This window comes from Solea senegalensis, linkage group LG2 (assembly GCF_019176455.1).
Source record: "Solea senegalensis isolate Sse05_10M linkage group LG2, IFAPA_SoseM_1, whole genome shotgun sequence".
NCBI classification, from domain to species: Eukaryota; Metazoa; Chordata; class Actinopteri; order Pleuronectiformes; family Soleidae; genus Solea; species Solea senegalensis.
The window spans coordinates 27,355,813-27,369,119 of record NC_058022.1 but is presented as its reverse complement, the minus strand read 5'-3'; the positions used below and the strand labels follow the sequence as shown (position 1 = coordinate 27,369,119).

General features: G+C 39.2%; 1 protein-coding gene and 1 long non-coding RNA gene across 3 annotated transcripts in view; both read left to right on the top strand.

The window, feature by feature from the left end:
• LOC122786037 (FERM and PDZ domain-containing protein 4-like) overlaps positions 1 to 13,307 on the top strand; it is a 58,196-nt gene that overhangs the window by 4,697 nt on the left and 40,192 nt on the right. The window contains exon 1 of one of the 2 annotated variants that reach the window (XM_044052055.1): positions 4,009 to 4,197. The exons of the other annotated variant lie outside the window; for it this stretch is intronic. Within the exon in view, the coding sequence (XP_043907990.1) occupies positions 4,148 to 4,197 (50 nt within the window). The 5' untranslated portion in view covers positions 4,009 to 4,147. Of the gene's footprint in view, positions 1 to 4,008; positions 4,198 to 13,307 lie in introns of those variants that run through there. 2 annotated transcript variants of the gene reach the window in all.
• Positions 7,493 to 8,108, top strand: LOC122786065. Its single transcript, XR_006362400.1, has 2 exons — positions 7,493 to 7,659; positions 7,996 to 8,108. It is a non-coding gene; the product is annotated as an uncharacterized LOC122786065 (long non-coding RNA).

The following is a 13,307-nucleotide window of genomic DNA, read 5'->3' as shown; positions in this document are numbered from 1 at the left end:
AGTAAATAATATTTAATCTTGTCTGTCACTCAGTGATGTTTATATAACGTGGAAACAGTCTGTCCATGAAATGAAATTGCTGTCCACCTTCATGTGTCAGACAACCCGGACTCACAATGTGTATTCAAATATGTGAAAGCTTCACAAAAAGCTATATATTATATATGTCAAAGCAATAAATAATATATGAAAAGCATAAACAAAGTAAAAACACCAAAAACAAGCAGGATTAAATATTTACAGCATCCAACATTTTTGATCTAACTTTTATTCACACACATTCTTTATTCTGATTTTGTCACATTTGCTCCAAAACAAAAAACAGTCATGACAGTACAATATTCAGAACCAATGCTAACTGTAATAACAATTTAAGATAATATATTATGTTTGAGTGTTCATATTTGGAAGTTAATTGGGATACTGTATATATCCCTTTATCAGTATTTATATACTATTCTTATAGTAAATTATAATGACATACAGTTCAAGGCATAAAATACAAGGTGGAGCCTTTAAAAACTCCTACGTATAACACGCGGGGTCCTTTGGGAGAGTTGGCTCCATTCTGAATCAGTGTACAGTTACACCATCACCACACTTCACATCAGTGTAACACGGTTACAGTGAGAAGTGTGGCTCTTACGGTCCAGTCACGCTAGATTATTATGATTATATTACAACATTAAATGGCATCAAAATCACATTTTGTTCACAGTGGAGGATGCGGTAGTGGTCAGACCAGACACAGGCCATTGTAACAGTATATAAAATATAAAATACATTGAGTTTTTATTTAAAAACGTGTCCTTTGTCTTGGTGTGCACTCACCGGTTTGTGAGACACATTGTGACGTTTAATTACTTTCATTATACAGTGCATACAAGATTCATCAGAAACTTTACAGCCAAGTAATTTTATTAGTGCTACTAGAATATGGCAAAAATAAAGCAGTAGCCAGAAGCAACAGATTATGTGCACTGGTCAGCTGTGATCAACACATTTTTTATTCGCTTAATCAAATAGTAAATACCTTTGGCTCCGTGGAGAGAAACAGGGAGAGGCAGCTGTTACAGCGAATTCAGCAGCTGTGAACGAGATTTGATCAATATTGATTATGAGAATTGATGATGGGTTATTGCTTTTGACGTAAATTGGAGTTACCCGTAAACAAACAGGGTTAGTGGGTTTACACATTGTCCAGATCAAGATTATAATCGTTTTCGGGATTTTTCATTAGTTCGTTTTGATGTATTGTTTTTAAAATTACTCATCTTAAAGTAGTTTTTAGAGTGGGTTTGCTAGTTTTTTTTAATCAGTTTTTGTTTTTTGTAAATTTGCCTGGCATTTTAACCTTTTGTGCTAAAAATAAAGATTCTTCTTTTGAACCCAAAAGGCTTATGTATGAAATATAATATAATAATCTACAGATGAAAACACATTTTGGCTACAATTATACTTAATTTTAGTTAGTTTTATATACACACAATTCATTTTCAGTTATTTATTTATTTCCTTCTTTAAATTCTAGTTTTTATTTTGAAGAAAATTGTGTTTTTCCATTTTAGTTTTTATTATTTCGTTAGTCTTCGTTTAATAACCTTGGTCCAGAGGGACATGCCTGAGTTCCAATCACTTGGCCAGGAGTCACTTCCAGCTTCTTACACACACACACACACACACAAACGCACGACATACAACATCCTCACTTGTAACCATCATTTTAATTTCAAACTGTATCTTTGCTGACACACGTGCAGAGAACAATTATGTTAAAAATGCCGGGTTTTATATGTAAAGCACAGAAAATATCTGAGCCCGAAATCATATAGGATGTCGTCTACTTACAGCGACACGAAACCTGGCTAATATGCAGTAGCAGCGGATATTTCAGTCCAAGCTAAATTTATTTATCATTTCATCAGCCTGTTTATATTCCACGCATCACTGTAATCATGGCTATAGATAGTTTTGGCCTAAAATCAGGACCAGGTGGCATCTCAGAGGTAGTAAATTTGACTGGCCATCTGCTGAAGTGGAATGGCACATGTATCTGCACAAAACACTGAAAGAGTTTCTAGTTAATATATATCATTTCAAAATAAAACAATGATTTGCTCTGCTAAAATTAGTAAAATTAGTAAAAGGCAGCTCAAGCTGCGCCATTTACCTTTGATGGTCATTTGTCAGTGTGGAAACAACGATTTGCATTCTTTTGCAGCACAATGAACCTGATGTTGCAACTTATAGAAACCAAACCCGGCTGTCAAAGAGTGATGTATTCACCCACAGAGGGTGACTACAGAGGGCGTCACACCGCGCGGGGATAAATCTGCGGCGCCATTATACAGGCGGCGCGTCTCAGCAGCCAGCTACATGTCCTGAAGTGCATTGTTCCACAGAGTATGAGCTCGGTATCAAAGCATTTCCTTCTGTCACAGATGGTTTATTGAGTTAGTCCACAGGAAATAATGCAAGCACAACTTTGTTTTAAGGACAAATACCCACCCACAGCATACAATACAAATTATACATATATATGTATGGAGAACGGTTTTCTTTTCTCTCTATTGTTTTAAGAAAATAGATAAACAGAAATATCTAAATAGAAAATAGAATGTCACGATTTTCCTCACCACACAAGGGCTCTGAAACACACTGGCATCACTTTATACTACATTTGGTATCACACACAGCTTTTTAACATCAAAGATATGACTTTGTAAGTGTACATTTTAAAGTAAAATAAGAATCATTAGAAATATCTGATGTACAATAAATCACTAGGACTGCATGTTGGCGAGCTAGACAACATACTTACATGATACCCCCCTAAATTCAAATTCACGATAAAACAATAAAGGGTCAAAATAGCAACGAGTGCACTATTATGTGGTGTACTTTTTATCGTATTTTCATACATGATTGTTGTATTAGTTGTCTTGCCTCTTGCCCTCAGGCTCGGTTGACCCTCTGCCTTCTCATATTGCCTCACAAACATCGATTCTTACGTTCACCCATGCGTGAACAAGTTCGGTCACCCCCAGAGACTGGGTCCCGTGATATTTATGTTAAACCACTTTAATACATTTTTTAAAATCTCTCCAACCTTTTTACTTAAGATTAATTTAATCGCATGGATAAAAACAACGTTTGTGATGATATAAATCTTGAAAACGGCTGATTTACCCTTTCAAAATAATATGAGATTTTACAGAAAAGCTAATTAAAACAGAAATGTTTTACGCACAAATTGACTTCATTTATTTTTTATTGACGATAAAGTCACAGTGCGATTCTCACAATGAGAGTATTGCAAGTGTGAATATACAGTACTCCTATACTAACTACAATCCCACTTGTTTCCACTCATACGTTATCATTTATTTATCTTAATGGCAACATAAATGGACACCGTGTTCAATCAAAGAAGACCTGAAAGTAGAAATTGAGACCATAACCCTAACCTCCTTTACTTCCTACCTACTTTTCCTACTTCCTGGGATACACGTATCAGAGAGTTTGCCATCTTTAGGAAGTGCCCCCCCTCAAAAAAAAGTTCTGGAAACACTGAACTAGTTTGTCACACACATACACTCACATTCTCCCTCTGTGGCTTCTGTGTGTACACACACACACACAGACACACACAATGCTACAGTTGCCGCCTGTGTGTGTTGTGTTGGGAATAGTGTATCACACCATCTTGTCATCTCTCCAATGAAGTCGTGTGGGGGAGGTTTTTCCCCAACATTTTGCCCAGCGATGTCACACTGCATGTCACTGTGCATGCGTGTGTCAGCCAGCGTCCATCCGTGTGTGTGTGTGTGTGTAAATGGAGTTTATCCCTGCTGGCCCACATGCCTTGGCTAAATCCATCACCAGTGGTGCTGCACAGCGTTACTAAGCTGGAACATTTGGCGCCAAGCGAAGAAGAAAAAAAAAAAACACACACACACACAGGGACACACACACAGATAGAAAATTTAATTTTGGGAGTTTTTCTTTTTTAAGAGATTCAGTAGAGGCGCTGGGGTGCGGGAGCAGAACAGGAGCTCTTTCTGAGCCTTTTGGTGGTGAGTGGAGCCAGGACGACCATCCCACTCTCTCCACCCATCCATCCCTTCATCTGTCCTGTGCTGACAGGATGGAGCCCTGCGATGATGAAGATGAACCAAGGACATTAACCTCTCTGCAGTGAGTTCTGCTCTCCCTTGACGCTTCCTGTTGTTTATCTGCTGTGGCCTAGAGTCTGTGTTGTCGCCGTGTCGGGATTATTTTGGAAAGTCGGATTTTCTGAGTTGCATGAAGATGCATTTTTAGCACTTTTACTAATCAGCGTTAAATCTCTTTCACAGAGGGTTTTGTTGCTGAAGCTGGAGACTGTTGGTTGGTTGTGGGCCTCTAGTACATTGTCACAGATTTATTATAATTTAAGATGTCCTCCTTGTACGTTTTTGTCGTTGTAGGTGAAGTTAGCTTTTACACTCTTGTCTAACAATGCCACTTTGAATTGTGTTGATAACTTTATTTACATAGCACCTTTCAAAACAAGAGTGATACGACAAACACACATTGAAGTTTAAAATGTCTAAATGATAAAATATAGAAATGTAAAATGTCGTTTAGATATGGAAATAATAATATATGATAAAAGATTTGAAGCACAGATTTAAAAAACGAGTTTGCCCATTTAGATTAATAATATTTACACTGTAGTAGAGGAAGAGGTATATACTACATTCACTAAGCAATAACAACACTCCATCACAAGTAAAAGTATTGTTTTCAAGATGGATTACATCATGTCAGTGCTATATTGCATCAATATTGCTCATGTAATGTATGAAAGTTATCTTGTTGAAACACATTTTTTCAGCTTCTTTTGCCCAGTGCAACTTATTTCATATATTTGTTGGAAATACAGCATTGTGGCGTTTATTAAAAACTATTTTCACAGATTTACACCACAGCCTTTATCTTCATTCAACATGAACTGAAATATAATGGCGGGATATTGACTCGCTTCATTGTGATTATCTTTATTTATCTATTACATAATCATTTATCGATGTCTTAATGACCTCGCAATGCACCTAATTGAATCACCGACTCCCACTCTACTACTTATCCTTGAGGTTTTCCCCGATCTGTCTGCACACAGTGGCCTTTGTGAAGCTGCTGGATGTAATTCTCCTCCGTCTTGCTGTGGGCATTAGGGGAGCCATATTGTAATCTCGCTCAGTGAATTGATGGCATGTGAGTTGTCCGTTACATAAGGCTGAGGTGGCTCCAAGCAGCAGAGGAACCCAGGACCTTGTAATTACTGAACACACTTAGAGATTACATCATGGATTGAAGGGGTTTAGCTATAGCTGGCTGCTGGGAAGTGTGGACGTGTGTGTGCGTCTCGTAAATGTTTATTATTTTGCACATGCGTTTGTATGCATGCATTCCCGCTCCGTGCATAAACAAAATAAAGGCTGTATGTGCAACTTACTGCAATGAGTAACTGCAGCTCTGGTCAGGATTGAGTTGTTTTTATATCATGATAGCTGAGTGGATATTGAAAAGAAAAAGAGTTGTAAATACTTGCGAAGAAATACATGAAATTGCTTTAATTTTTTTCTACATCAGCACAAATCCCTGCAGTCAGCAGTGGAGTGTGCGACTGAGGAAGTGCCACATAGCAGCATCATTGTTGAAGGATTACAGCTACGAGGTGAGAGGTCAACGGCCATCAAAGAGGACAAATGAAATTTGATTCAAAGTCTGAGCACTGCTGTATCAGACAGACAGACAGACAGACACAGACCTGCTGTCCCTCGGTTTTTTTTTTAAAAACATTGATCACCCACATATTTGAATGTCGACTTAGCAGCTGCAGAAGGAATGAGACAAGTGAAATCAAGTCAACCTGCTGTGCTTTTCTCCCTCTTTCTACTGAAAGATGCTTACCAAAGAAGAAAGAATCATATCAATACATATGCCAAGGTGTAAGACCTGGAAATCATGAATGAAAATGAGAACTGATGTTTGTTTACTAATGAAAGTGAGCCTAAACCACCTCTCTGTAGTTCTTATTGGGCTTTTACATAGCAGGCAATTAGATTACGTGGTATAGCCAACTTTTTATGACTAGTAAAAGCATAACTTGGCTCTGTGTACAAAAGTGAACTTGTTCTGCTCATTGTCTTCACGTGGAGATTCATGTAAACCTCTGGTTTTGGCTGCAGAAACGCCACAGTGAAAATCACCCACTCCAAAAAACAGCTGTTTCTGCCACTGATTTGAAATTGTCAGAGAATTCAGCGAACGTTGCGACATATTTCCTTTATATATTTATATATTTTGTTAGTTTGTTTGTCTGTATTTTGACTCCATTGTGTTGTGAGGAGCTAATGACATTGGTCAGTAATGTGGCCGTGTACAGTCATGATCTTTTTGATGGAGTCCTATTGTTGGTGTTGCCTTGTTGGTTATCTTTTCATTACCCTGTGCATTTGCTTGTATATTGAATTGAATAAGACATATAACCTCAGATCCATGATGAAAAGCCAAGCGCCGTTGTGCACAAAGTGTATTTACTGTGCCGCTGCAGCTATGCTGACATGTGTGTCTGTATCCCGGGCCTATTATTAAGATAGAGCACCACGGGGAAAAGCTGACGACAGCAAGGATCAGCTATGTAGAACCATCAATAACCCATTGCTACTCCAGTGTGTATGTCTGCGTGTCAGGTATCGACAAGACATCAGCGGATTGTTTGTGTTTGTTATTCTCTGTGGGTTATTTTATTTTTTGTGCTGGAGTTGTTCATTTAGGATGTAATGGAAGCAGAGTGTGATAATCTCTCTGGGACTACCACGTGTCAAAGACACACACACACATGATAGCCATACTGTGAGTTATAGTGCGTGGATGAGATGCGCAGGGATTTGCAGTGCAAAGCTGTCGTCTGTTTGCAAACTCTCCGAGGTCTTTTATAAATGTCACATAATGAGCCAATACGTCTCGCTGCAATCCCTTAATGACTAAACGCACATGTGGCTGCGCTGCTGCGGGCCCGGCAGTTATGAACGTTTACATTCTGTTGCGTTATCACACGATTTATCTCCTTATCTCTGCGTGTCTGGAACTACCACTGATTAAAAACCCTTACACCACTGACTGCACATTATATTTCGAGGTGAAGATCTGGATTGTTATGTTGTCTGTCACTATTCTTTGTCAAGACGACACCGATAGCGTAGCATCATTTACTGTATGACCTTTTACGACCTGAAAACTATAAAATGAAACATGAATGAATTTAAAAAAATACTATGTGGGTCGGTTAGCACTCTCGCCTTGCAGCGAGAAGACCCGGGTTCGAGCCCCGGTTGGAACAAGGGCCTTTCTGCATGGAGTTTGCATGTTCTCCCCGTGTGTGCGTGGGTTCTCTCCGGGTTCTCCGGCTTCCTCCCACAGTCCAAAAACATGCAATGTGGGTGTGAGAAAGCCCTAAAGGTAAAGCACCATCTACTGGTCAAAGGCAGTAGCACGGTCTGAACACGTCAGGACATGCCCAGTCACACTGACAAGCAGCAGACCAGACTGCGTGAAGCTGCATAGACTTTCTGTGCGTTTCCAACATTATGTGTGCGTTCTTGAGGAAATGTAAGTGTGTTCTGCTTACTAGTTGTGGATATTTGATCACTATTCCTGTTTGTGTTGCATGGAACATATTGTGTGAGCTTGAGTGGATAAATGGCTTGTGTCTCAGTAGCGGTTAGCTTTGCCCTTGCTTGCATCGATATTGCAACTGAGTTCATTGTGTTTGTGACTATGCTTTAGTAAAGACGTTTACATGTTCAAATATTCAGATAATACATGTCTGTTGTTATGCTATACTTATGCAGCAATTTGCAGCTGTTAAGAATCGTTTATTGATGTAAGTTCCTGAATAATATTCTGAGCATTTTGTGACACGTTATTGTTTTTCTCTGATTTCAGACCACACTTATACACACACATGCACACACACGTATACACACATATATACACACAAACTACATACACACTACATGTTGCTGTTCAACAATCTTCATTAAAGGAAGAAAAGAAAATCTCTCTGTCCAAGTGCCTTGATTCTCTAATCGGAATCATAGTCCATTATCCACCGCCTCAACCAGCAATCCTTCATCTTGAGGCTCAGCCCTCAAACAGTGGGGATTACGGAAAATTGGACACTCTAAATTGACCGTAGGAGTGAGTGTGAGAGTGAATGGTTGTTTGTCTCTAGCTGTGTGTGGCCCTGCGATGGACTGGCGAACTGTCCAGGGTGTACCCCGCCTATCGCCCGATGTAGCTGAGATTGGCACAGCACCCCCCGCGACCCTCTGGTGGAGGATAAAGCGGTTAGATGATGTGTGGGTCAACTTTTCTTTTTTGTGAAATATCCATTGAGACTTTCAAGTCCATTAATTCAGAGCAAATATGTAATGTCTTTTTATTATCTCAGCTGAATAGAGGGTTTCACTCTCTGGAGACTATAAAATGGGCATTAAGTTAGGAAAACATGCACACAAAGTCCTTGGGCTGAACGATCTAGGGGAAAAATGTTTTTACAACTTCAATGTGATTTGTAATGTAATTTAATATAAGTCAATATTTACTGTGTAGTCGATTTAAAATGTTTTTTTTTTTACAGTTTTAAATTTCCACAGAAGAAGAAACAATTAAAAGCAGAGGAATTGAATTGCAGCCCATGAGATTTACCAATTGTGTTATTTCAAACTGTGATTTGCTAGTATTATTTTTGTTTCAGGGGATGGAACATTTAAAGCCCTTTTTTTTTTGTTTGTTTAATTAAAATTCATGTTTATGTGACTAATTGTATTGATTGACCTGGAAAGTTGATGATGTAGTGCCTGAAAGACCGTTATAATCATCAGAATTGCTTCATGAGACCAATGAAGATGCGAAATCCATGCCCAAGAATAAGGGGAAATTAAATTTGGATTCATATTTGTTTTGATTTTTTGTTATATTTTGTTATGCTGTGAAAAAAAACCTTACACCCGAATTTCACTTGGACACGTCACATTAACCTACTTGTCAGTGACCTCCATGGTGACCCTGCTTCATAATGCAGTTCATTGAACTAATGAAAAGCAGTATACTTTAACCCGGGGCATTGATTTTAAATCAGAATCAGTTAGCGGAAAGAATCAATATGAATTTTAGAGGTTCACAGAGACTCACACCCCGAGATTTGCACAATATTAGAGCCCTAGATTCACCGTTATGTGATGGGCTTTTTGGCACCTCCTACTGCTTTATGAAAGATTATGTCAGTGTTTGGTAATACATGTTCAGATTTGCAAAAGCAAATATTTGGTAAAGCTATTGCAGGAGTTGTAGACTTTATAGCCACTAAGATTTGACACAAAGAACTGCCTCGCTATTATAACTATTATACCGTAATGCTGTTCCCGTTTCGCCACTCCAAACCCACTTCAGTGAAATATGTTTAAAAGTGCCACACAAACAATCCCACAATGCCACTTCTCAGCGTCTGTTTCAGGATAAACTCTTATTTACTGCTTCCTCTTTTGCCCAGAGCACTTCCAGCATTATTCTGACTGACGTTTTGTTTGTTTTCCGGCTCGTCTCTGGGAACTCTGCCCACTGCCCCGGTTATGTTCAGCCACACTGGGACCACTGCCCGAGCCAGAAGCCCTGAGGTTTTTGTGCTGTCGCACATTATCAGTCTATTTGCCTGTTTAGTGTTTAAATTCACTGAGCAGGAGGTTTTTTAAAACACAAAAGCAATTTTACTTGGAAATCACTCATTGAAACATTTCTTTCATTTTCCATTTGATTAAGCTTTCATTTCACTGTTGCCATGGACCGTAATGTTCTGCCACTGTATTATTCTGCAGGGAAATAGTAAGGATATTTTTATTGAGATAAACTTATGAGGGTATTTTAATAAAGTGTTCTTACTTTATTTTCTTAACAGTCTCCTTTAATACGCAGTGCACTGACATTCAAGATGTGCTACCCCTTTGCAAAAGAAGGTCACATCTAAAGCCTGCAGGATCTCCTCAACTGCATGGATGACTTCATCATGACTCTGACAATTTCAGTGTGGAGGAACAGATAGAAGTTAGACAGAGCCGGCTGGGGTGAGTTCGGTTCATGGAGCAACTGTTCAAAGCCACGTTTTGCCGCTTCTTCCACTTCCACCGACTTGATTTTTAAAGAATGTCGACATTTGACGTTTCAGTGATATATATATATATAGCTTCATAGATACACTTATGCCCCCAAAATAGTCCTTTGTTTCAACATGACATCAACATGAGAACTTAAATAATTATATACTTGTTTATGTCTGAGTGCATGTGACTGTGTTTGGGCAGATTCTGCCAAATATCGCTGGTTGCCTAAAGAGACGTGGCCCTTAATTCTCTTCAGCATTAATTAAATGCCATGCTGGACTTGAAGAATAGCTTATAGCATTTAGTCGCACGGCAGGCATGATGGGAAAATGGGTGTGAGAACCACATAAGTCATATTTGCCTGCGAGAGAGAGAGAGAGAGAGAGAGAGAGCAGCTACTACACTGCAAGGTGACAAATAGTTTGTCGTTTCCTATTCTTCCTTATCTCCGAAGTGTCTGCGACAAGGTACATTATTGAAGAGGCATGTTTAGTAAGCTGACAGTGGGAGGAAAGGCAAGAACCAAACAGGCCTGAGCCGAAATAATGCATTATTTGTTCAAACCCACGTGGAAGAAGTCGACGGGTTTAATGCATCACAAATGGCTGGTGCAGCACAGACAAGTTGTTAGTGTTGTTAATGGACCCGTGGAAAAACTTTTACTGGAAATGATCATGAGGAAGTTTTGGAAATATATATATGTATGGATAGAAAATGTTCCAAAATGCACAACGATAACAACCAAATCATTTGAAATATGTTGAGATAACATGGAAATTGTCACCAGTTGATACTGGAAACGGCAAAAGTTTCAATTGAAATTTGATTTGTAGCTGATTTTAAAAACAGTGCATCCTATCCCTGAATCTTAAAACATTCTTTTGTAATATTAATTAAGCTCAATGATGTATGAGCTGATGTATTTGGGTGGTGTATAAACAGGTTTGAGGTCATCCGAAACACCACCTTGTTTAAAATTACAAAACAAAAGCCACGACTTGATTATAAATAAAATTCCATTGTGTTCATAAATGATGCACACTGCACACTTCTCTCTTCTTTGTCTCACGTCCGCTTCTCGTCACATAATCCCTCTGTATCCTCTTTTCCCAGCTCTTTCATTCATCCTTCATTCCAGTCTTTAACACCCACATCAGACCCTTCAGCCGACAACGCGTACCCATCGCTCCCTTCCTCCATTCATCCTCCTTGACCTTTCTCTTCCTCTCCACCTCCCCCTCACACCGTCTTCCTCCTCTCCCCCTGTACGTACACGTCCCTCCTTCCCACCATGTTGAATCAACAATTTATCCATTCTTTCACACCATCCCTTCATCTTTCCCTCGCCGCTCCCTCCCTCCAGTGTTGCCTGCCCGCCCTATCAGATTATTCCTGTGTCATAAGGAAGAGAGAGCGAGAGAACGCGAGAGATTGCAGGCTGGATTAAATGGGGGTGAGGGAATGAATTTCTATGATCTCATTGTTTAGACGAGTCACATAAAGTTGGTGTGTGCATGTGTGTGGACCAATTGTCAAGCAAGCCTATCTTTGTGGGGATATTTTGACCTTGTGAGGACATTTTAGCCGCTCCAAACTAATTTAACAGGCTTTTTGAGGATTAAGAGCTGGTTTTAGGGTTAGTGTTAGGGTTAAACTAGGTTTAGGTTGAGGTTATGAGGTTTTGTGTGAAGGATGCCATCCACTTTCTCGCATGTAGGACCGTGATGGCCCAGAAACGACTCCTGGAGAGATGAAAGTAGTGACATTTTACTGCTAAAATATAAATACAGTATTAGATTTTGAACTGTAACTGTGGGAGAAGTCAAATAAAAAGGAAATATAGAAGCACAGAATTTATTTCTACTGACTTCAAATGCTACAAATCTGTTTTATTTTAATTGACATAGAATACAAATTCTGCTAGTACCTCTGGTAATAGTGACCATATGTTTAATGTACTGAAGTATTTGGTTGTGTTACAGATTCTGCAGGGAAATAGCACTTTGTATTTGCTTTTTCTTCTTCGCTTTTCCATTAGCGACAGTACCTGGTGCTTTTTTTGGTACCTGGTCTGGCGAGGTTCCAAGCGAGCCGAGCCGACACTGACGTCAACAGACTGCCGGCCACTGATTGGTCAGGGAGGGTCGTCACTGGAAGACTGAACAATGCCTGTAAATCAAAAACTGTAAATCAGTTAAAAAGTCTTAAAATCCTGACAACATGGGTTAATCTCCAACATTTAGCATGGGAATTTCTAAAATCTCAATATTTAACAGAGGAATCTGGCGTATGTTGCAACAGCACTGCTGAAAGCCGGTAATCGTGAGCCCAATCTCAGCTTGATCAGCCATATTTTAGTTCAGTGACTGTCAGATGGAGTCTGTGCTGAAAGATTCGGTGAACAAATCTGTTTAATGAACTGATTCTAATGATTCATTTGCACTGAAAAGAACTGCTTTGCTCGTCACTCGTTTGTGAGTGTGTGTCGCGTACGTTGAGGAGGTGAAATTAACAATTATTATGAAATAATGGGAAGTGGCGTGCCTGATACCAAACTAGTACTCGAGTAGAGCCGACTATTGCTAAAACAGTCTATTTTGCTTTTGTCAGTGTTTCAGTGCCTGATAAAATTCTCTAAATATCAATGAAAGGAATTGTCTGATCTCCTATAGCAGAGGACACAGAAATTAGAAAGAAAGAGAGAAAATGATGACCCATAATTCATTCAAGCAGCAAACAATTTAGTGTGTACTGAGAGCATACTTTCTCTTTGGAGGTGTGACGGATTTTTTTGGTTTGGTGCTTGGTATTTTACAGCGTGCTGGCATCCGTTATGTTGCATTACTGCCTCCTTATTTCTAAAGTCTGACTGCACTCACAAAACCTTTTTGACAGGAGTTACATTTCAAAACGTTCCTTTTTTCCACCCTTTGATTCAGCTTTAAACAAGACAATGAAAGTTTTGCTTTGGGATGCAAACCACTGTGAGTCCAGTGTTTGATCCACTCGGCCCTCCTCCCTGTGGCAGTATGAACACATCACACTTTTTAATTAATATGTTCTAGTTGTAGTGTTTAACCTTTCCTATCAAGCGTAATT